At 43.8% G+C, this 21643-nt stretch overlaps 1 protein-coding gene across 2 annotated transcripts; it reads left to right on the top strand.

The window, feature by feature from the left end:
- The first annotated feature begins 63 nt into the window (after positions 1-63).
- SENP2 (SUMO specific peptidase 2) lies at positions 64-19333 on the top strand. 2 transcript variants are annotated; one of them, XM_086754983.1, is made up of 17 exons: positions 64-186; positions 2846-2901; positions 4545-4678; positions 5531-5606; positions 6143-6221; positions 7156-7300; positions 7909-8012; positions 9860-9954; positions 10893-10950; positions 12673-12730; positions 13431-13574; positions 14896-15027; positions 15437-15640; positions 15770-15849; positions 17258-17342; positions 17950-18045; positions 18619-19333. In XM_086754983.1, exons 1-17 carry the CDS (start codon positions 86-88, stop codon positions 18679-18681), a joined length of 1710 nt encoding a protein of 569 aa, XP_086611109.1. In that variant the 5' UTR covers positions 64-85; the 3' UTR covers positions 18682-19333. The 2 variants fall into 2 exon arrangements, with proteins under 2 accessions (XP_086611109.1, XP_086611110.1); XM_086754984.1 differs by lacking the exon at positions 14896-15027.
- Positions 19334-21643: the final 2310 nt, after the last annotated feature.

Raw genomic sequence — 21643 nt, 5'->3', positions numbered from 1 at the left:
GCCGACGTTGGCGGCGGCGGGAGCCAATGGGAGCGGCGGCCGTCGCGGGGGATGAGCGCACTTCCGCCGCGGCCCGCCGGGGCCTATGTACCAATGGCTGCTGGGGGCCCTCGGCGCCCTCCTCGCCGCCGCCCGCCGCCCCGCGCCGGCCCCGGCCCCGCCGCCGCGCAAGAGGCCGCCCCCCAGGTCAGCGAGCCGCCCCGCCGCCTCACGGCCGCCCGAGGGCCTCGCCCCGTTACCAGCCCCCGCGGCCTCCCGGGGTGGGGCCTGCGGGACCCTCCCGTTCCCCCCCGGCCCCCGCTTCAGGGTCCGCTTGCCGGCAGCGGGAGCCCGCCCGGCGCCTGTGTTTGCGCCGAGGGGCAGGAGCGGCCGTAGTCGTTCGGTCTGAGCTGGGGTGCAGTGCGCTGGCTTGCCCCGGGGTTCCCCCTCGCTCCGGCTGCCCGCCCCGGGGCTGGGCTCGGCCCCTCTGCCCGCCCAGAACCCCCCCTCCAGGGCGGCAGGGCTGGTGACCGGCTCCCCGGAGATCCCTGCCCCCGCTTTGGGACGGGAATGGGTGAAGCAGGGCAGGCCGCACCCCTCCTGGCCCGGGTCGCGCTGTGCCCGCGGTCACTGTCGTTCACGTGTGATGGTGAGCTGCTTGCGGGTTCCAGATGTTCCCGATAAGTCCGGCGGCAAACCCACCCCCTCGCTTGCTTTCCATCTGCACGGTGGGGGCTTGAAAAGAAATAAAAGGGACGGAGATTTGGAGTACGCGTGTTGAATGAGCAGGGAGCAGTATATACACACGTAGGGATATGTTGGATGGGGGGGGAAGTCAAGGAATATGTGTGGCCTGGAAGAAAGGGGGATGCCTGACCTGGCATCCCAGAGCTCCTAGTGACAGGTGGCTAAACTATCTCTGTGCCTGTTGCTTCTGTGTGTGTGAAAAGAGGGAATGTACGGATCATGTGCCGTGTTTTGGGGAGTGTGGCTGGTCTCTCTGGGAGTAACTGTTGCTCTAGGAGGCTCTGCTTAGTGTTTCATGTTCCAGAGTGAATGGGAAAAGTGAACATCTTCTGGAAAGAACCACTTGCACAAATACTTGTTCACAGCTGCTGTGCAGAGCACAATCCCAAAGCAAGGAATGTGCCTTTCTGGATGCTGCAGGGTTTTTTTTGTTTTGTTTTGGTTTTTTTTGTGTGTAGTTGCTAAGGAGGCAAGTAAAATAGATGGATAAATGGATGCTGTCTTCTCTACATCATGGAAGACATGAACCCATCTTTACCTGGAGAGTGGTCTCAAATTACTTTTATTTTCTGGCCCATTTTTTTCAGCATGTTTCAAATATTACTCAACCCCCTGTGCAATTACCTGTTTCTCCCAGGCCCTTGACAAAACCCCAGTTGCAATGACAGTTTAACCTTCTCACTGGGTTGTGCACTCCCATTGGAGACAGAGGTAGTTAAGCATCGATTTGTTTTTCCCTTTCCTTTTGCCCATCTGGGTTCCCTGGCCATGCCTACTTCAGAAAATCATCAAAGATTTCCCAATTTGCTTCTGAATTGCCAAGGAAGAATGAATCTTTTCTTGTGATCATACAAATTCTAAACCTCCAAGTGGTTGGTAAAGTAACAATGTTGTCACAGGTGTTGGGTGCTCTGCTAAAGCTGGAGAAAGAGGCACTGCTGTTCAAAAACAGTTACTGTAACCACAGTCAGGTATTTAAACTGCGCTTATCTCAGAGTGCAGGCTTGAGGAGGCTGGATTGTGCTTTATCCCTGCAGAAGACTGATGCTGAAAGTTTTTGCTGAAGAGCAGCTCGGAATTCATTAGCTCTTGCTAGAAATTGAGCAGGGGGATACAAATATTTTGCCTTCTTCAGTTTTGCCTTCTGAAATATCAAATATACTGAGTAAGAATGCATTTTTATAGGAATGTATTTGCCTTTGACACCTACCCCCAATATTTTCTGCCTGACTTTAATAGCATAGTGGTAGCAAGTATTCTTTGTATTGTATAAAAGGTTCCATTAAGGATATCAGTTGCTTTTTGTGCTCCTGATACAGACAGAAGATAGTCCAGAAGCGATGATACCAGCAGAGTTTGGGAGCATAACAGTTTAAAAGAAATTATTTTCTGTAAGAAAGACCAAAGAATTCTTCAAAGAGTCCTTGCCATCTGTCATGGCATTTTTGGAGGCAAATAGAAAAAAAAACCCAAAACCTAGGAACAACCTTTGTGCTCTATTCCCAAAGTGAAATTTTTTCCTAGATTTTATCGTTATTATCAGCTGATATAATACTCGGACTTAAGCTTCGTAAGAAAGAGTGCAGCTAAGAATTATTTCAAGAACGAGCTCACGAACGCTCATTTAGCAGTAAGTTATTTAAGTGGGTGTATGCATGAGTTGCTTTCCCACCTTTTATTTCCTGTCCTACTTAGACTTTTCTTTCCAGCTCAGTGTAGTGGCTTACGAACTGAGATGGCTTAGTAATGTCTGGTATGCTTCTTTCCTTGAGGGAAGAGGAAGGCTTTACTTATTAGCTTAGGCAATTTCTTGGCGATAGGAATAAATGTAAAACATAAGGAAGCCTTAACAGAATGAGAGAAAGAGGCCTAGTATGCTTTAGTGGCATAATTAGCTCTCTGTGCGTGGTCCATTGACTGGCAGAGGTGGGGAGTGTTGGTGAGAGATGCTCAGCAGCAGCAGTTGGGTTTGTGTGAGATGATCCTGAGGCACTTGGAGGGGGAGGCCTTTGAAAACTATGAGAACTAACTTTGGAAGTTTGGGCCCTGCGAAGGGAATTCAGCCTGTTAGGAGCTTACGTGTGATTGCAAAACTCTGTTCTTTGTGTTCTTTCCTCAGTGTCTGGCCACCTGTGGAAGATCCTGACCAGACTCAACCAAAAAAGAGAAAAACAGGTATTGCACATTACGGAAGTATTTAATATGCCTGGTTTTTCTTAGGTTTCGTGTACTGTAGAAAACTTTGGCTTTTGTACTTCAGCGTTATTAATGAAACTGTGGCTTTTCGAGCCGTTCTTTCCTTGTGGCCGTCTGTGTAGCCAGTGGCCTGAGTGTCTGTCATAGGGCCTGGCCCTATTTATGATGGTGTCTGTGTTGACTGTGGCAGGGCACAATACTTTTACGGCCAGCAGGAGATATCCCAAGTCTCTCTGGCAGTGAGCATGTCAGCAGATGGAGTATTTTAAATCAAATCTGTGTGCTCCCTCCTATCTGTATTCACAATGTACCTCTGTCAGTTCACAACACCTGTATGTCTCACAAGGAATCACTTAGAATCTGAGATGTGAAGAAAGGTAACTTTAAACTGGTGGCAGGCAGAGAAGAATGGTATTTCTGTGAGCTAGTGTATTTGGTGGGGGGGAAAAAATGTTGAATTGAAAACGAGTCACTTTAGTCTGAATCTGAAAATTTTGGCATGTGCATTTGGAAAAGGTAGAGGAAAGATGAGTAAAAAAGGATGGAGATGCAGCAGAGACTTTGAATAGGAGAAACCAGTGGAGTAGAGAAGTGCTCTCCTCAGCGAGGCTTTGTCTGATATCCCCTCCACAAAGTGTTTAAGGGTAAAATTATGCAACTGCCTGCCGCCGTGTTGGTGCCTCTGGATGCCAGCTGCATTGGTCATGATTTGAGATGGGCATTTCCCCTTTCCTGTCTTTACTAATAAAGAGGGAGAAGTGATGCTCTCTAGGCTGTACAACATTTCCTAGCACAAGTTCTATGGGGAGAGGTGGAGCTTTCTAGTTACTGCTTGGCGATCGATGCTGCCCCTTATTTAATGGTAGGGGCTGTTGAACTATTAATGTGCTTTTCAGGCTTAAAAGCATAAAACAATTAAAAATTATGTCAAATTGATATCTTGCTCCCCTATCCTTCTTCCTTTTAGCATCATAACCAACTCGCAGTAGGAGAGACAATTCCCACGTCTTAGTAGGCCAGATCTGCTTCTAAGAACATGGCACCATCTATGCCCTCATCTGCTAAAATGTCATTCTCTTATCTTCAAACAAATGCTGTTGTCTAATATAATTTAATCTCTTAACACAGCCCCTTATTAGACAGCCCTGGCTTGTTGATGTTTGGAAATACTGTCTGAGGGGTTGCATGTCTCTGCCTCTTTGATGCTGAAAAGAGCAGATTTAGGTGGTTTTGATTCCTAGACCTCATCAAACAACTTTTCTCAACTAGATAAGAGTGACATGTAATAAACTACGAGAGTACATGCATGTGTGGAGGGTGTGAGCATGATAAATTGCACCCTGTGCTGCTTCTCCAGAAACAGGGGGTGTTCTCCAAAGCAGAGTGTTTTTGCAGCTCTGGCTGGCAGACTCATGGGTTAGTCTTTGAGCTCTGGCTCTGAAGGACTGCTCAGTGAGCCAGCTGATACAAAAATCACCACCAACTGCTGTTGGTAGAAGAGTGTATAACTTGAAATGAGTTACACTGCTTTAGGTGGCATGAAGGAGATGGGCTTTAATGCAAATAGAAATCCTAATCCCCTTCTAAATCATGTTCATATATGACCTGTCTTTGTTTTTCAGCTTACGCCGTCTCTGAGTGTAAAGGGAAAGTTGAAGAAGTATCTGCTCTGGTGAAGCTGCCAGCCAAGGCAATAAGTGAACACCAGAAGGCTTCAGTCAGCAATGCCACTCCCATTGCAAAGTCCGCAGAAGAGGTTAGCAAGGATTTTGAAATTAGGTAGAATCTATGGAAGATGAAAGAGGAAGTGGCTCTCCCTAATGTGTGTTGAAGTTGGGCCTGCTCTCAGCCTGTACAGCAGTAGGTGGTTATTTTCCGTGTATAGCAGGCAGCTCTTGAGTGCTGGGTTTGCCTTGCTCAAGTTTGCATACTCTGCTTTAGCACCTGGAAGGAGCAAAGTGTGGTGATGACGTCTTCCAGTTGTTCAAGGTTATAGTTTTAGTGTGTTTGTAATCTGTTGCTCTTTTTCTCAAGCCTGTAGTTAGGGAGTCAAAATATATTACCTTACAAAAAAAACTGGATACTTCCTCTGGATAGACCCCTTCCTGCTAGGTTTGTTATCCGCCAGTGCAGGAGAGGATTCCTGTAGGACTTTTGCTCTGTAAAAATGAGTCATGAATTGCCTGACTCCCTATTTTGTTTCACAGGTGTACTGTTATTGTTCTTACTGCTCCATAGGATAAGAGGAATAAGAAACTCATGCTCTAATTATTCGTTCTTGAGAGAGCCATTAACTCTTATTTGTGCAAAATGTATTTTTCAGGGGCTGAATTATCACACTTCAGAATGTTTAGGAGCTGATTGAGGAGAACTCGGTGATAAGCTTGTATTGTTTTAATAATTTTAATCATTGTATGAGAGCCTATATTAAAAAAATAAAGTGTACATGTCAGAGATCCTGCAAAGATTTGCATTCTCCTGCAATCTGAACCAGCAAATTATGGTCCCCAAGTCATAATAGAGCTGACTAAATTTCAGGAAGTTTATGTTTGCTTGGATTCACATTCAGAATGTACTTATGTTGGTACTTTTTTTGTTTTTATTTAAGACTCAGTCCACTACTTCTGACCCATCATCTAAAAGACCAACAGGTTCTGCGCTAGAAATAGAAATGCTAGAAGTTGGTAAGACTGACATCAAGTTATTAACTCATTTCTTTTTCTCCCTACCTTGTGTACTGTGCAACCTACCCTTAGGCTTATGTACGGATTATTGCAGGCACAGTATCTGGGTAGCATCTAGGAATATTTGAGCGTGAACTCTATTTCTTCCCTGCAACCTTGCACTGCTTCTGGATCGAGGCCAGGCATTTATCTTGTCAGCTCAGTACAAGAGCTACCTTGAATGCAGTCCTTCAGTTCCGATATGTCCACTGTCAGCTTGCCAGAAGTAAATTGTTTTAAATGCTAATTTTAGGTAGTAGGTCCTGATAACCCTTTTTCATTTCAGGTTTAGGCTGGCAATACCTTGTGTGCAGAACTTTCTGTAGTTGCCAATATGAAAATCTGAAAGTATCCTGAAGTAACATAACACAAATTATATTATGATGTGAGAGAGAAAATGAAAATAATTTATCTTTGATGAAGCCCTTTACTGTAAACTCATAAAACTCTTCAGTTTGCTTTTATAGTTACTGATGGTTTATGCTCTTCTCTCGTAGATAAAATGCCCTGTGGAACCAATACTTGCTTGAATAAGGAAACACTAGCCTTTTGTCACAAGGCAATTCCGTATCTGAGGTAAAAATCCTTCCGTTTTCTTTGACTACTTCTCCGAAAGGTTTCCTGTCTTTCGCTTTCATTCCTGCACTTCCTCTGTGTTGCCTAATGTTTGTGTTTGTGTCCACATAGCAATATTTTTCCCAGGTATTCTGGAAGTCCTCCAGACTGCTGTACTAAGGATGCTCTCCAGCTGCTTTTTTCACCCCCCAACCAATTTTAAACTTTTTCCTTAAATCCAGATACTTACTTACATAGACACAGGAGATTAGATAAAGATTAAAGGTCTATGGTAGGAGAAAGTGTTGAACTTGAGAAGAGGCTGAGACCAGGAGTGCTTGTGAAAAGGTCCAAAACAGTTAATTTGATAGGGAAAAAAAGCAACCTTGTCTCAAAAAAACCTCCATGATGACTGGCATAAAATAGTTCCTGATTTGGTAGAAGCACTAGCCTTTACACTGCACCTGTTTTGGGGGATGCTGAGGCACTGTTTGTACACTTATGTCAGAGTCAGAAATAGCTGGAAGAAGGAGGGAATGGGTGATGGGATTTGATGCTGCTGTTCCAGTGTCAAAATTGAATGGATAGTCTTGTGTACCACAGCTTGGAGGTGCTATGGTGACTACGTTACGAAGTCTAGTTGGAGACCAGTCAGTAGTGGCGTGCCCCGGGGATCAGTACTGGGGACAGCACTGTTTGACATTGCCGTTAATGACCTGGACGATGGGTCAGAGTGTACCTTCAGCAAGTTCCCAGGTGATACAAAACTGGGAGGAGTGACTGAGGCACCCGGTGGGTGTACTGCCATCCAGAGGGACCTGGACAGGCTGGAGAACTAAGTGGAGAGTTCATCAAATTCAACAAGCAGAAATGCAAAGCCTGCATGTGGGGAGGAACAGCTTCATGCAGCAGTACATTCTCTTAATACTATTTCTTTTGCTGTTCACGTTTTTAGCACAAGCAGGAATGGCAAACACCACATCAAACCTGCTCCAGATGGCATCTTAACACTGAGGCCACCCATTAAGGAGCACACTGTGCCAGAATCCGCAACTTCAGAGTTCAGCAAAATGAGGAGGCCTTTCTGTACTGCTGAAGAGGTACGCTGGGTGAGAAAGGTGTCTTTTGAAATGAAATTACTTGGCAGTTATAACAAAACTGTGTTTAAATGCCAAAGTGGCAGTTTGTAACAGCACAGTGGGTGTAGTTAATAAAGTTGAAGGAATGCTTCTGGAAAAATCAGAATTTTATTTGCCATCGAGTCCTGGAACAGTGACAACTGAAGCAACTATTGGAAAATTCCTGATAAACCTAGCTTACGCAGGAGAGCAGGCTATGGCAAGCTGTGGAGTATGATTAAGATACCCTGGGGAGTCATAGCACCCAATCATTATGTATATTCTCAGGAATGCATATTAGACTGAATTATTATGCCAGAGGTGCCGACCACAGCTGAAGAGAAGGGGCCTCCATTTGAGGAAACAGTTGCAGAAGGAATTTTGAGGTTTATGGTGGGACACAGATTCCTAGAGCAAGGTTAACGCAAAATGAAGGTGTGGGAATTCCTGCTAAAGTAAACTTGAATAATGTGCCGGTATTTTGGAAGCAGCCTGTGCAGTCCCTACTATATCCAGATTACAAATGTTTGCTTCTTATGCAAACATATGTTTACTTCTAATCTGTTTGTTTTTTCCCTCCGTTCTGCTAGGATGTTCATCGAGGAGAAAAGCAGAAATACAAACAGCTCTTGGAACTGGTAAAGGAAAAATATCCTAGGAGCCGCTCTAATCCACAGCCGACAAGCTTCTGCAAGTAATTATGGGAAAAATAATCATTAACTTTTTGGTGGCAACTTTGTAGCTATTGTACATGGAAGGGGAGGGGAATTAATCTTTCTTACACTCAGGGTTCCAGACAGGACAGGTGTTGGGGCAAACTGAGTTTCAAAACACCGACACCCTCCTTCAGTTCCCCACAATGAAGCATGAGTATTCTATGAACATATATTCTAAAGGTGGAGATTCCTTTGTTGATATGGACATGTGTCTCTTTCTGATACTCCTTTCTTGTCTGTGTGTTAAGAAAGGTAGTATCTCATTGTAGCGCTGGCAGTGTAACTTCTAGTATAAAAATCCGTGGTACTGGTTATTCTGTAGCACCATTAAAAATAATTTGTCTTCCTCTTGTTTGCAATTGAGTGTCTCCTTGGTCAGGAATCCTGTTTTATCTGAGAATGTGAAACTTAAGGTAAACACAGGGAATGCCAGAATTTTCTCTGTTCCTTTCTACCTCCCCCAGTTCTTCTCACACAAATCATAGGACGTTTTCTCTTTGCAGTACGCTAAGTTGACAAAATTCGACTTGTGTAGAATTCCAGCTCCTAAAGCAACATACAAAGGGGAACTTGTGTGTAATTCTGATTCATACATCACTGGTTTTGAGTATATTTGATATCTTATAACTGTGTCAAGAGATTGCCTGAAGTTAACTACACAAGTAGAAAACAAAAGTAATAGAAGCCCTTATCTCAGTGGAATAAATACACCAGAAAGCTGTGTAGAAGGGGCCTAATTCTTGTAAAATGCTGATGCCATCATGCCTGATTCCAGCATGCCTCTCTACACAGTGAGGTGGTAGAAAGTGTCATCCTTTCTTGCAGTTCCCTTCAAATGCTGGGAAGCATGGGTTGTTACCGAGGCTTGGAAAAATCCTGATCTCCAGTGGTTCACAGTTAGAAAACATGTAAACACTTGACTTCAGAACAGCGTATCATGTTTAAACATTCCGGTGCATGAAAATGATATGGAAAATGGTATCTCATGTAATTTTAGGTGCACTGGCAATAGCATTTTAGGGTGGGTCAAGGCTGCTTTCAGCATCTGATCTCCCAGTCATTGATTATTGTGGTTTGGCTCATATCTCAGAGCAGACCTGGAGCTTGTGAAACAGATTCCTTTCAGATGAAGCTAAATCAGAGAGTGTTCTTGTGAAATGTGTCTAATGGGCTCCAGCTGCTGATGAGCATGGAGTCCCTGAGGCTGGAGTAGAGCAGGTCTGAAGTAAAATGTCTCAGAAGTATGTATGTTGTGGACGTTCCATTCTCAGCGTCAGCATAATATTTAATAAATAGATTGAAAAGAATTGGTCAAGGATGGTTGTAATGAATGCTGTCTTGTCCCATAAAATAGTTATCTCCTCAGATTAATCCAGATATTCGTAAGATGTGCAAAGAATACTTTTTCTTTTTAAAGAAAAACCAAAAAAGCCATTGATTTGCTGGTGAAAAGGTAAAGGAATCAAATATCAAGATTGGTTAGTCTCTTTTGAAATTCTGAAGAGACAGAAAATTTGACTCCTTTGTCTTCTGTATGCCCAAGCTGAAAATAGCCAAGCTTCTGAATGTAAACTGCCTCCTCATGGAAATGCCCTTTGCATTTTGTCATGAAACCAGTGCAGGAAACAGGATGTTTCAACAGAAAGGATTAAACAGCCTGGTTTTACCATACATATTTCTATTGCTTTAACTGTGTTTTCCAACTCTGTTGTAGAAAGTTGTGTAGGAATAAGCTGTATCCTTTCTAGCGAATTGCTGTGCACTGATAGCAAATACTGTACCTATAAACATTGTGATTCTTCTCTGTTTTTTTGCCGCACCAAAGTGTTCAAGCCTACTCCAAGAAACCAGTGATGACTGTGAGTCATCTGGAAGAACAAAGAAGTGGAGATGTCTGTCCACGTGTGACACTAAGGACCAGTGAGTATCCTCATGGTTCATATCTGTTGCGCTTTGTAAGCAGACTTCAAATCAAAATAGGGCATTTCCTTAAGTCTCAAAGATACAGATTATGCTAAAAAGATTTATCAGTGCTAATGTATCATTAATATATATCTATTTATAAGGAAATCTAAATCAGCCAGTGTGTTTATGCTAGTATAGCTTATGTCAGCTCTTAAAATGAAATGAGCTGTCTCTGGAAAGTAAGGAAGGAAAAGAAAAAAAAAAAAGAGAGGAACACTTCCCCGCGCCAAACCATGGCTAGTTATTGGCGGCTAAAATGGTTTTGTAAGGTTTTTGTTGAAGTGAAAAAAAATTGTTTAAAATTGTATTAGAGAGACACTGCTGTAAGTGATGTTTGTAGCTTGTAACTCTGCAGTATAGAGAAGAATGTCATAGTGTCTGGCTGTTTGTGCTAGTGGAGGGTGATACGTTACTGCGCACCTTAGATGCCCGTTACTTAACTCAGAGTTGCGGTGTGTTACTCTGTAATCCCTTTTTAATGCTATGTATGACTCTTTCTATGATAGCAGAACTTTGAAACCTACTACTGTCTCAGTCTTTTTTTCCCATTTGTTACTTAAATGTTCTGCTATCATAGAAGCTTGTTTTGTTATGGAAAATGACAAGCTATTCTTCTGAGCCTGGAGGAGCATCTGGTTTTGCAAAAATCACTCATTTATTCATGTGCAACCTAGGATTTAAAACTTAATAAATGCCCTGCTTTGGCTCTCATATACTCGCACATGATATTCAAAGTTCAAACTGTTTGCCAGAGTTTGAACTTCCTAACCGTACAGCCGTCATTAAAAGTTCTGTTTTTTTTTTAATTTATTGCCCATAAACCAAGAGCTATGTACATCTGATGGTAACTGAAAGTTGACTTCTTGTTTTCATATTAATGCTTTTCTTTGCAGGTATCAAACATGCAGATGTTTGCAGCCCACAGTGGTCTCAGGAAGGTGATATGATCAGGTAGAGTCTCTTTTAATCATGGGTCTTGTTTCTTTTGCTCTGTGTGCATGTCTATTTCACCCGCCAGTAATATCCAGAAAAAGAGAAATCGTATTTGTTGTCTCGGTGTTGCAGAAGGGGCTTGTGGCGCTGGAATTGCTCACAAGCCATTGCATCTCAGATACAGCTCCCATGCTAGGGCCATGCTGTGTGACAAACACACAGCTGGTGTGGTGTTTTCTGGGTCCTTTGCTGTGGGAAGAAAGCCAGTGAGGGTGAGAGTGGTGGCTGTACCAAGTTGTCCTTGGTTTTGCATAATCCATTTTTGCTTCTGAGTGTCTTTTTGCCAAACCATTAATGAGCTGAGGTTTCATTTCTTTATTTTGAAACTAGGATCCTAAACATAAGGATTAGAGAGCTTGTAGAGCCTGGTGGGACTGAGGGAGTTTTTCTGACTTAAAGGATGCCTTGGGTTTGAATACGAGACCAAAAAGGAAGCGTGCAGTTGGGTTGTCTGCCTCTTTGAGGGGCCAGTGCGTTTGTTTGTATTGGCTACCTGAGCTGGCAGGACTATGACTGAGTTCAGATGGCCTTGTTTTGTTGAGGGCAAGGGGTTTTTGGTTGGAGTAAGTGCAGCTACAGGGAGAGATTTTGTTTGGCAGTCTGATGCATGCATCTTTCGGCCGTGACCTACTCTGAAATATGAGAGGAGAAAGCATAGATGGGAGCAGAGAGAAATTCAGTTGTGGCAGTCCTGTTGTCTCTGTTTTTTAGCTAATTCTGTCCCTGTTTTCTCTCCTTTAAACTGGCACTATATTTAGCTGTGCAGCACTGTTCTTGTGCTTAAATTGTCAGTGATTCCCCTAAGCTTGAGGGGAGAGAAGGAAATAAAATAGCTGATTAGAGTATGATAAGTTCAAGCAAAAAGAGCGTTTTCTTGCCTTTTTTTTTTTTTTTTTTTCATATTTAGCTACTAAGTGAAGTAATTTGACAAGGCTTGTGATATGTATTCTTACCGTGCTGGACTGAAAGCCTTTAAAGTACCATGAGTGTAGGACACCATGAGAGGCTGTTGTAGGTCTCCCTCCTGAAAAAGGGGATCTTTGGTGACAATGCAAATTCTTGGTTTTGAAGAAGGGACATATATATGGACGACTTTAATGTCTGTGTATTTGTTTGCTCTTCAGAGTCTGCGTGGTTTTAATGATAATCCTCTCCAAATGGGGGATAGTCACTCTCTTGACTAGCCTATAGAAGGCAAGTAAACGTCCTGTAGCTGTCCCATTTTAAATTCAATGTGCTGGTCTTCGCTTCCGTAAGCTAACTATATTTGGATGCAAGTATAGTTGCAGATGCTCGTGTTATACCTTGCAGTATAACACCTACCATGCAGTATTTATCACTAGTAGATCACAAAGCAGTTGATAGAGGAAGCGCTGGTTGCTTTGCCTTTTCCCAAATAATGAAACTGATAAAGAGAAAGCAAAGGAGTCTTGCACATGTAGCTGGAAGAAAGTTTGCAAAGCTCCCAGCTCTTCATTCTATTCCAGTCTTGCTGCTACAAAAGAATGATGCTGGAAGCTGAGGTGATGTTGTCATGTGTTCGTGTGTGCAACTGATGCTCTAGGCAGAATCAGCCTTGAAAAAGCATTCCTTATCCAGAAGGTGAATTGTTGAGAAGTATACAGGTCAGTACGGATATACAACTCACTTCTCTCTTTCTCTCTGTCTTGCTCCTGGCAGGTACTACACACCAGCAGAAAACTCTCATGAACAGGGAAGATCAGTGAAACAAGCAGGGGTAAGCTGGTGTTATTCATTATTTCATTTTAGGAAAATACAGCTATTTGTGATCAGAAATTTTTGCACTCTTCACTTACGTTGTTGAGTAAATAGTGTATTTATCCTGGTTGTTTTTCCCAAGGAAAGCGGGAGCGTTATTTGATGAGCAGCACTATCACAAAGGGTTTCTTGCTGCCATTAGTTGTGTTTCTAAACTATTATGAGCATGCTACACTATACTATTTTTATTCTTCTCCTTTAATGTGTTGAGTATAGCTTAAAAATCTTTAGTGCACAGACTTAGTTGGCCTTCAAAGCTGGACTGCAGTATCTTTAGTGTTATCTTGTCAGACAGGAAGTACATCTCTGTGGCTTTCATCTCTGGTCAGGATTGAGATTTAAAAAAAGAATTTAGTCATGGAAATCAGAAACATTGATCTCAACTTGATACCTATCTGTGGAGGCTGTACTGGGGTTCTTAATGCTAGTCCAGGTCAAACTAACTTTCTGCCTCTCTTGCCTCCGTTTAGTTTTGACTGCAGCATTACATGGGTGCACAGCTGGAATGCAGTCATTAATAAAAAGTAACTTTGGTGTTTGCTGGTTGGATGTGTGTACAAAAACACTTCCAGTTTTATACATGAGCAAGATTTTCTGCACAATCCCCTAGCAAACAAATCTGTGCTTGCTTGCTAGCTTAATGTCCTTTTGTCTAACAGAGACAGTATGGAGCTGAAATCTCAGAAGAGGTGTTGCTCCAATTACGTCTGGAACCTGTTCTGTCCAAGTCACCTGCCCTTGTAGAAGAAAAGAAATGCCCAAGCTCAGAAAAAACAGTAGAACACTTTTCTCCGCTCACAGAGGTACCATCGCTGACTGTTAGACAAAACAGAAAACTGTGAAACAGCTGCAAGGAACTCCATTTCTTATAGGTGGTTCTTAAGGCTTTTTGAAATCTTAAGAACTTGCATTTAACCTGTTACTGAGTGTCTGCAGCTGTGACTCCACAGTGCAAGGGCCATCAATAAAGCTGATTTTGAGGATTTAGTATGCTCCACACACTTCAGTTGTGCTAACCTAAGGGTTTGTGGGACTTCTGCTACCAGGACAAAAATTAGTCCGGGTTTAACAACAGTCTCCCAGAGCAGTGCTAACCTGCTTCATACAGTTATATTGGCTCTGCCTCTTAACCTGTCCTACCATGGTGACAGAACCTGAAAAACAAGCTTTTGCTGATCCACAGTGTTGCATTGCTTGTGGGGGACCTGAGCATCTAGTGTATGTCCTCAGGATCTCACAGAGTGATGCTTGCGCACTGGGCATGGTTGCGCTGCATGTAACAGCAGTGATGGGAGTTAACATAGTTATGCTACTCAACAGGGAGTGGGAGTTCAGGTTCCCCTACTTGCATTAATTTTGGCTGCTTACATTCTTCGGAGTTGCAGTCATGCTGATCTAATTGAGCACCTCCTTTTTTGCCCGCTGAGGACTGGCTTGGAAAGGGCTAGCAAATCCAGAGTTTACAAAGTTGACAAAATGACGCTCGGTACAAGGAAAGCCAGGTGTTTTTCTTATTTTGCTAGCCCAGATTCAAGCAAGGAGATGTTCTTGCAGATCAGGGTATTTTATACTAACAGACCTACTGGTTTATTTGCCTTCCTTAAGCAGACTTAGGTGGAAACATCCATGGTGCAACTTGGACTCCTGATTGCCTGGCGCCAGTGTAGCTGCCTCAGTTTCCCCCTTTGCTGTTACTTCAGTTCCTTTTGAAGTCCCCTTCAAATTCTTTCAGGCTCCTGACTTAGCTGCCCTGGCATGGAGAACGCCTACTGTGGTTGGCTTAAACCTCAGTATTGCAAGGGCTTCAGCATCACTTGGGAAAGGCGTTTGCTGTGCTTCTGTTCGTTTCTCAGCTTTAGTGTGTTTGCTAGTCGATGTGTTTTATATCAGCTTCCTTTGTGAAAGCAAATTGAACCAAACCTGGGCTCTGAAGTTCAAAGTTAGGGTGCTGAAGCAAACAAGAAACCAAAAAAGTACTGTTGCTAACTTAGGAAAAAAAGCCTGGCAAAGCCATTTGCTCCATCACCTGAGCTTAATTGATAGGCCTTGTTTCAGCTGAAAGCTACCCACAAGTCAGCTGCCCTCTGTTTCACAAGACCTTCCCCATTTAATTGTTCATTTCAGGCCATGGAGAGAGAGGTCATTGCCGCATTTGGCAAAGGTGAGCCAGATGAGATCATGAGCAGTGCCTTCAAACTAAAGGTCACTCGTGAAGACATCCACACACTAAGGAACCTTCGCTGGCTAAATGATGAGGTAAAACTAGCTGCAGCACAGTGATATTCTAATTCAGCAATTATTTGAAAATACCCCTTCACTGTGTACAGAAGTCTTTTCGAAGTTATTGGATGACTTCTGCTGCAGAGCCTAGCAATATGTGTACAGTTCTTATTTTAGGTACTTAAGGGTCTAGTGTTTCTGGAAGTTCCTTTACTTCTTGTATTATGCAGCTTCCAGGAGTTAGTCTAGGTATTGGAGTGGGTGGCAGGTGTTTTTACCAAATTGCAAAAGTAACCAAGTGCAACATTCTCAGAACAAAAGCTGACAGCTGAGGCTGGAGTTCTCTCAGCTGCATATTTAAGGGTGGCCAGCAAAGACTGCTGTATTTTTCTTCTGGTAAGCTAGTATCTTATTTTACATCTCAAGTTTACTCTTTATGGTACAGGTCATTAATTTCTACATGAGTCTTCTGGTGGAAAGAAATAAGAAGGAAGGATATCCGGCAGTTCATGCTTTTAGTACTTTCTTTTATCCCAAACTAATTTCTGGGGGCCACAAAGCAGTAGAAAGGTGGACCAGAGGTGTGGATCTCTTCAAGCAGGACCTCATCTTAGTGCCTGTTCACTTGAAAGTGCACTGGACGCTTGTGGTGAGTCAAACTGGCTTTTTATTTAGAATTGGATGGGGAGAAAAAAAACTAGCTCAAAAAATCATTTAAGTTTTGTGGTGCGTGCAGCACAAGGTTGTGCTTTGTCTAAAGGTCACCTTTTAATAACAGGTCATAGATGTCAGAAAGAAGACCATCAAATACTTTGACTCAATGGGACAAAAAGGGGACAAGATCTGTGAAACTTTGTTGTAAGTAACTGCTCAGTCACTGCTTTTATGTTGTGAATTATGAGAAGCTTTGAGGATTTTGTCCCTGTAACACGACTGCAACTTTTCACATTTCTTGTAGATAACAAAACAGAAAGCTTTGGTTTGCTTGCTGTGAGCTGTGTGACATTGACTACTTATCTAGTCTCACATTGTCCCCTCCACCTAGGGTCTTGGATGTCTGAATTCTGCCACCCTCCCACTATATACACTTGCAAAGTGTCACTGTCAAATATGTGATAGCCTCATGGCACACATGTACTGACCTTGTTAGTAATCAATGAGAAGGAAGAATTTCAGGGAAGTGTTTCAAAATACCAGCCTGACTGTAAAAGGATTACAGTCTTCCAAGAGCTCTTTAACTTCCCCTTCTTTAGGAACTTTCAAATTGCAGATCAGTAATGTTGGTGTCCTAGGGTATATTCACTCCTGTTTGTCATCAGCTACACATAAACTTTTACACGTTATTGCTCAGCACTTTTATGCTGTCCTAGTATTGACACCTTTTCCTCTCCCCTTGGAATGTTCATCCTTTCTCCTGTTCCTTCTTGGTTTGTCTGTACCTCTTCTATTCTGTTCAGTGTTTTAAGCAAAGCCACTGTATTTCCCTCCAGCATACCCCAGAGGCTGCCCTCCTGTCCTTACTGTGTTATTTGTGTTTCTGATATTCTCATTCAAGACAGATGTCTTGTAGCAAGCTTTTCCAGATGCATCAACTGGCATACATCTCAAATGCAACGGGTACAGTTTTCACGTTGTGCATGCCGTCATCCTTAGATGTCTTTGCCACTGGTGCAGAAGTGGTAAAAACCCTTAACTGAGCAGCCCCACAGAGACAAACCAAGTGTTGTTTTAGCCTGGTGCTCTCCTGAACAGTTAACAGCAGATGCCTGGGAAAGGGTATAAGAACAGGTCTGCATCGGATAATTTTTTCCTCAAGAGTATTCTTCCAGCAGCTGGTGGCCTGGGGACTTCCTCAGCCAGAGGTATTAGCCCAAAAGCTTTTGTGTTTGTTCTTCCGGAGGTGCACCCATTATGTGGGATTAAGGCACACAGTGGAATTATGGCATTATGGTTTCTTGCTTGGCTTTTCTATTCCTCCTCTGGTAACATGTGATTTGGGGTTTTTTTGACCTCTACTAAGCAATGAGCTTATGCTTTTGTGGAAGGCTCTCTTGGAATAGTTGGTCTCATTCCTGACCACTAGCTCGCAGCCTCTCACTGTGTTTGTAAATTTAAGGTCGGGATTTTTTTCCTCCAAATGCCTTAAATCAGCTGCTGTGAGGATCCTCTGACATATTACTGTCCTGCCATTCATCTTCCTGCAATCCTTTTTTATGTTGGCTTAGATTACAGAGATGAAGAGTGATTTTTATCTTGTTTTAAACAGCCAATACCTGCAAGAAGAAAGCCGGGAGAAAAGAAATCTGGAGCTGATTTTTTCAGAGTGGACTCTTCGCAGCATGGAGTCACATGTATGTGAGCACTACTTGGATGTGAAATGTGAACTATAACCCCTTATCACAAAGCTCTTGACTCTTTCTAGTAAGTCCAAGCCTTTAGAGAACAGCCATAAGCATCTCGTGTTCTTACGGTACCACACCAGGAAATCATGCTGGGATGAAATAGTTAAGCAGTGCCTCTCCTTGCTGGTTGAACACTTAGTGGTTGCTTGTTTTGTTTTTTTTTTTCTTAATTAGTCTGCCACATTAAGGTGAATGTTGGCTTATGACAAAGCAAAGGGTTGAGCTGATGTTTCTCAACAAGTTAATAGTAAAAAGCAGTATTTAGATACTCGACTTAAGAAACGCAACACTGTGCAAACCTCGAGACACTTTGCAGGGAAGAAGGCTGCTATCCCTTATCAGCCTGCCAAGAATTTGGGTTGTAACATCCAGGTAAAGGAAGCAGAGGGGAGGGATGATGCCTGGTTCGTTGGCTCTGTTCCTGTGTCCTGAGTGGTAAATGGGTTATGCAGGTAGGTTCCCGAGTGTCTGGTTAGTGTAGTGATGTTGGTGATGTCTGCTGCTTCCAAATTGCTTTTCTTTTAAGAAAATTCTCCACCTTCTTTGCATTCATCAGGAAATCCCTCAGCAATTGAATGGAAGCGACTGTGGGGTTTTTGTGTGTAAATATGCTGATTATATCTCCAGAGACAAACCGATAACCTTTACACAGGTGAGTGAAGGTTATAAACAGCTCCAGATTTTTTTTTTTGCACAGATACAAGAGCCAAGGAGGTTACGCAGCAGCTGTTAATTGTGTCTGGGGTCGGGGCTGAGGTTTTGTACCTCTCTGGTTTTGGTGCATGGTTGCTGGGGTTGGAACTTCGAAGTGGCCTCAGCAGGGCAGAGCTGTATTCTCCATCCTTACGTCTGGTATCTGCTTCCGAGCTGAGTCAGTGAGATTCCTCTGAGACAAGTTACTGCAGCCAGTGGGTTTCTGATATCTGGCCTTTATACCTTCTGGATTCACTCTTTGACCAGTTAAGACGCTGGTGGTTTTACAACGCAATGGTCTTCTATTGAAGTGCTTGTAAGCTGTTGTGTAGTCAAGTAAATCGGGTTTTGTTAGGTTGTCACGTCACCCTCTTAGGAGCTGTGTGAGTGAAACCCATATTGTACCCAAATGGTAGGTGTTGACAGTTCTTAAAAGGAACTTCATCTTAAAGAATTACCTGGGTGTTAGTGAATATTTTCTGCCTCTTTCTGCCGTGACTTTGTATTTAATGGATTTTTCCTTTCCTTTCAGAACCACATGCCTTACTTCCGCAGGAAGATGGTGTGGGAAATAATCCATCAGCAGCTGCTGTGAGACATGCACTATTATAGTATCACTGTGATCACCTTGGGGTGAACGACTTATTTTAGTTACTTTTCTAATATGTTATTTGAAAAGGCAGCAGGCACACAAATTTTCATCTTTAGGCTATTAAGTAGCGGTTAAGTTTGGGTTTTTCCCCCCTCCCCCGATTTTGGAGACAGTAACTCTCTTTAAATTAGCTAATGCACCTTAAGTGCAAGCCAGAAAGATTGCTGTGACCTCGCCAAGGGAACAGTGATGAAGAAATTCTGTGACCCTCCATTGTTGAGATGAACGCTCATACCTCACAGCACACGTGGCCACGTTACGGACACATGGGACTGTCATCTGTGGTGGTGGTAACGGTTGTGTTAGCTGAACTTATCTTCCCAAGGACAATGTGCTTAGCTACTGTTTCCTCGAGGAGAGGCTGCTTCTGTTTCTGGAATATGTACGATCTACTTGATTCCTAAAACTGGATTTGTGGTGACCATACAAAGACCATTTACCATCTTTTGATTTGTAACAAATCCATAGTGAAGTCCCTGTAGTTGGGGTTGGTTTGTTTGTTTATTTGTTTTCTGTCTCCAGGGAGTTATCTAATGTGAAAAGAGAAGTATTTATTTCTTTTTATTAAAATAAATATCTAACTTATATAAAAAGCCTTACTGGAATGAAATTGACTGGTAATGAAATAGAGTATTTTTTTTTTAATTGAAAAAAGCTTGGTGTGTCAGTGCGGTTTTTAGCTCGCTCACTTACACTCTACGATGAAAAAGACTCTAGCAGGATGAGTATCAGAGAGCAAAAGCCTCTGAGTGATTGTCACAAAATCCTGAAGAGGCAATCAGGATGTCGTTCAGCAGCGCGATGAGCAAGCACCATCCCGGTAATACGGAAGTAGGAGGTTTCTCTTTTGGGTAACTCACGAGGCTTCTCAGTAAGACAAACAAAGCCTGTGCACGCGGCTTGGTGAACACCGGCTGTCCGGTACAGGGATCTGTTTAAGGCCAATGCGAGTGTCTCCACGCAGTATTGCAGGGGACTGCTGTGGAAGTGGGATAAAATGCACTAGCACTCATGTGCCGGGCTACGGGCATGTGTCCTGCCAGGTTCAGTGGTGTTGCTGGAATGCGTTCCTGCCTTACTGCCCCTCTGCTGTGGGTACTGTCTCCACGTGTCTGCCAAATCAAAAGCTGTGAATTCTCACTCTGTTACAGTCAGACCAAGCTAGAGGAGTTTAACCATGGGGGGTTAACCATGTTTGTTTGTTTTTGTTTTTAATGTTTTTGTTTTTAATGTTTTTGTTTTTAATGTTTTGCTTACACTCCAGAACTGGAGCTGGATTTCAGGTCTTTTGTTTGCCATCACAGAGGAAAGACTGTCCAATAGCTGGTTTGGAAGCTGCATGTTTGAATGCTGGTATAAATAACCATGTCAGATTGTTCCTGTAATGGCGTAGTTACCCTAATGTACAGTGATTCCCAACTGGTGACAAGGTATCTCAGCTCTGGGGGAAAGATGGTGATTTTGGGGACTTCCCCTCTGTCATTGTGGGTGTGATCTGCCTTCCCCGTGCTGCTCCTTGCCTGAAGATCTGCTCCCCTGGGGAAGCTGGTAAGGTGGTTTATCTGTGTTGAGTCAGCGGCTGCATTGGTCTTTGCTTTGAAACTGATTAGCTTAATCCATCACAAAATCAGAAATTCTCCAAAGAGAGAAGTATTACAAAGGCAATCTGTTGTGTTTTGTCCTTACATGATACTTAATCTGCCCGGATATCTGAGGACTTGGAACATTTTAGCCGTTTATTAAGGCTCGGACCCAGTTGCCGAATGCTTTATGTATCGTTTGCTTTTGCTCTCACCATTTGGGGGATGCAATAGCGAGGCTGACCCTGCGGTCTGCTGATGACAAAAGCAGAATTTTTCTTTTGGGGGAAAATGAATAACCCCTGGAGCAGAGCTAGTGGTGTAAAGACCTCCTGAGGTCTTCCTTGTACACGTCAGGCTCGGAGGTTAGATGGAAGGAGCAGGGTGATGCTGCTGTGAACAGCTTACCTGGGCGTGCAGCTGGCCGGTGCCTTCCCCATCCTCTACACAACATTTCTGTGGTGTAAATCTCAGGAGATACTTGCACTGGTCACTTTGAAGCCGCTGTGGCTGCTGAAAGCCTTCACGTAGGAGATGGTGGGAAAACTGTGTATCTACCATTCAATATCCCCTCTGTCTACAAGGTCATGTTGTGGGCTCTGGCCCTTCAGCTGTGGCTTGGTTCCTTATGCCCCTACAAGGTGCTCTGAGAGCAGCACGCGGGGAGAAACAGCCCGTTGATGCTCGTGCTTTGGATGCACAGTGGTGTGCAGGGCCTGGGCCTCGTGTATCCGCAGTAACCGGCTTTTCCAAGGTGAGGAGCTTGCGCTTTCCCATGCTGCTGGGAGAGCATGAGTAATGCCGCGTCCCCCAGCTGCTGCCCGGGGAGGGGATGCTCACCAGCTGGCTTTGCACGCTTCTGATGGTGACGGCTGCCCGGTGACGTGGTCCTTACTCACAGGAAGGATGTGGGAGGGGGGACCTAGACAGCAAGGCTGGGTCAGACACATGAAAAGTGAAGTAATGCGTGGGGGTTTTTGTTTCGGTTTGGGTTTTTTTTGGCAATGGCTTGTGCTGTAGGTGGCAAAGGGATATATTTTCCCCCCCCCCCTCCCTGTACCTTTCCTTCTGCTTTGAGGTGTTACACAGGTGGCACCATGGCCCCCTGTCTCCCAGGGCCACCTCCCCAGTGGCACTGTGTCCCCTGGTACCTGATGAGTAGAAGAGGAGCCTGGCTCTGGGGGACTGTGGGGTTTCCCTCATTGTGGCATCCAGCTGCAGCCCAGGCACAGCCCTACCCCTACCACCACCTCACGCAAAGGGCACCCAAGCCCCACTTTGGTCCTTCCCCCACAGGGTATTGCCCTTCCACCCACCCTGGAAGC

This window comes from Chlamydotis macqueenii, chromosome 9, assembly GCF_036417535.1.
Source record: "Chlamydotis macqueenii isolate bChlMac1 chromosome 9, bChlMac1.mat, whole genome shotgun sequence".
In the NCBI taxonomy this organism is placed as follows: Eukaryota; Metazoa; Chordata; class Aves; order Otidiformes; family Otididae; genus Chlamydotis; species Chlamydotis macqueenii.
The sequence above is the reverse complement of the archived record's forward strand: the minus strand, read 5'-3'. Positions and strand labels throughout refer to the sequence as shown.

Coding starts and splice junctions, on each gene's coding strand:
- SENP2 (XM_086754983.1), top strand. CDS start 86: ATGTACCAATGGCTGCTGGGGGCCCTCGGCGCCCTCCTCGCCGCCGCC. Junction 4,679..5,530: donor TTGCAAAGTCCGCAGAAGAG/GTTAGCAAGGAT, acceptor TTTTTATTTAAG/ACTCAGTCCACTACTTCTGA. Junction 13,575..14,895: donor ACTTTTCTCCGCTCACAGAG/GTACCATCGCTG, acceptor TGTTCATTTCAG/GCCATGGAGAGAGAGGTCAT.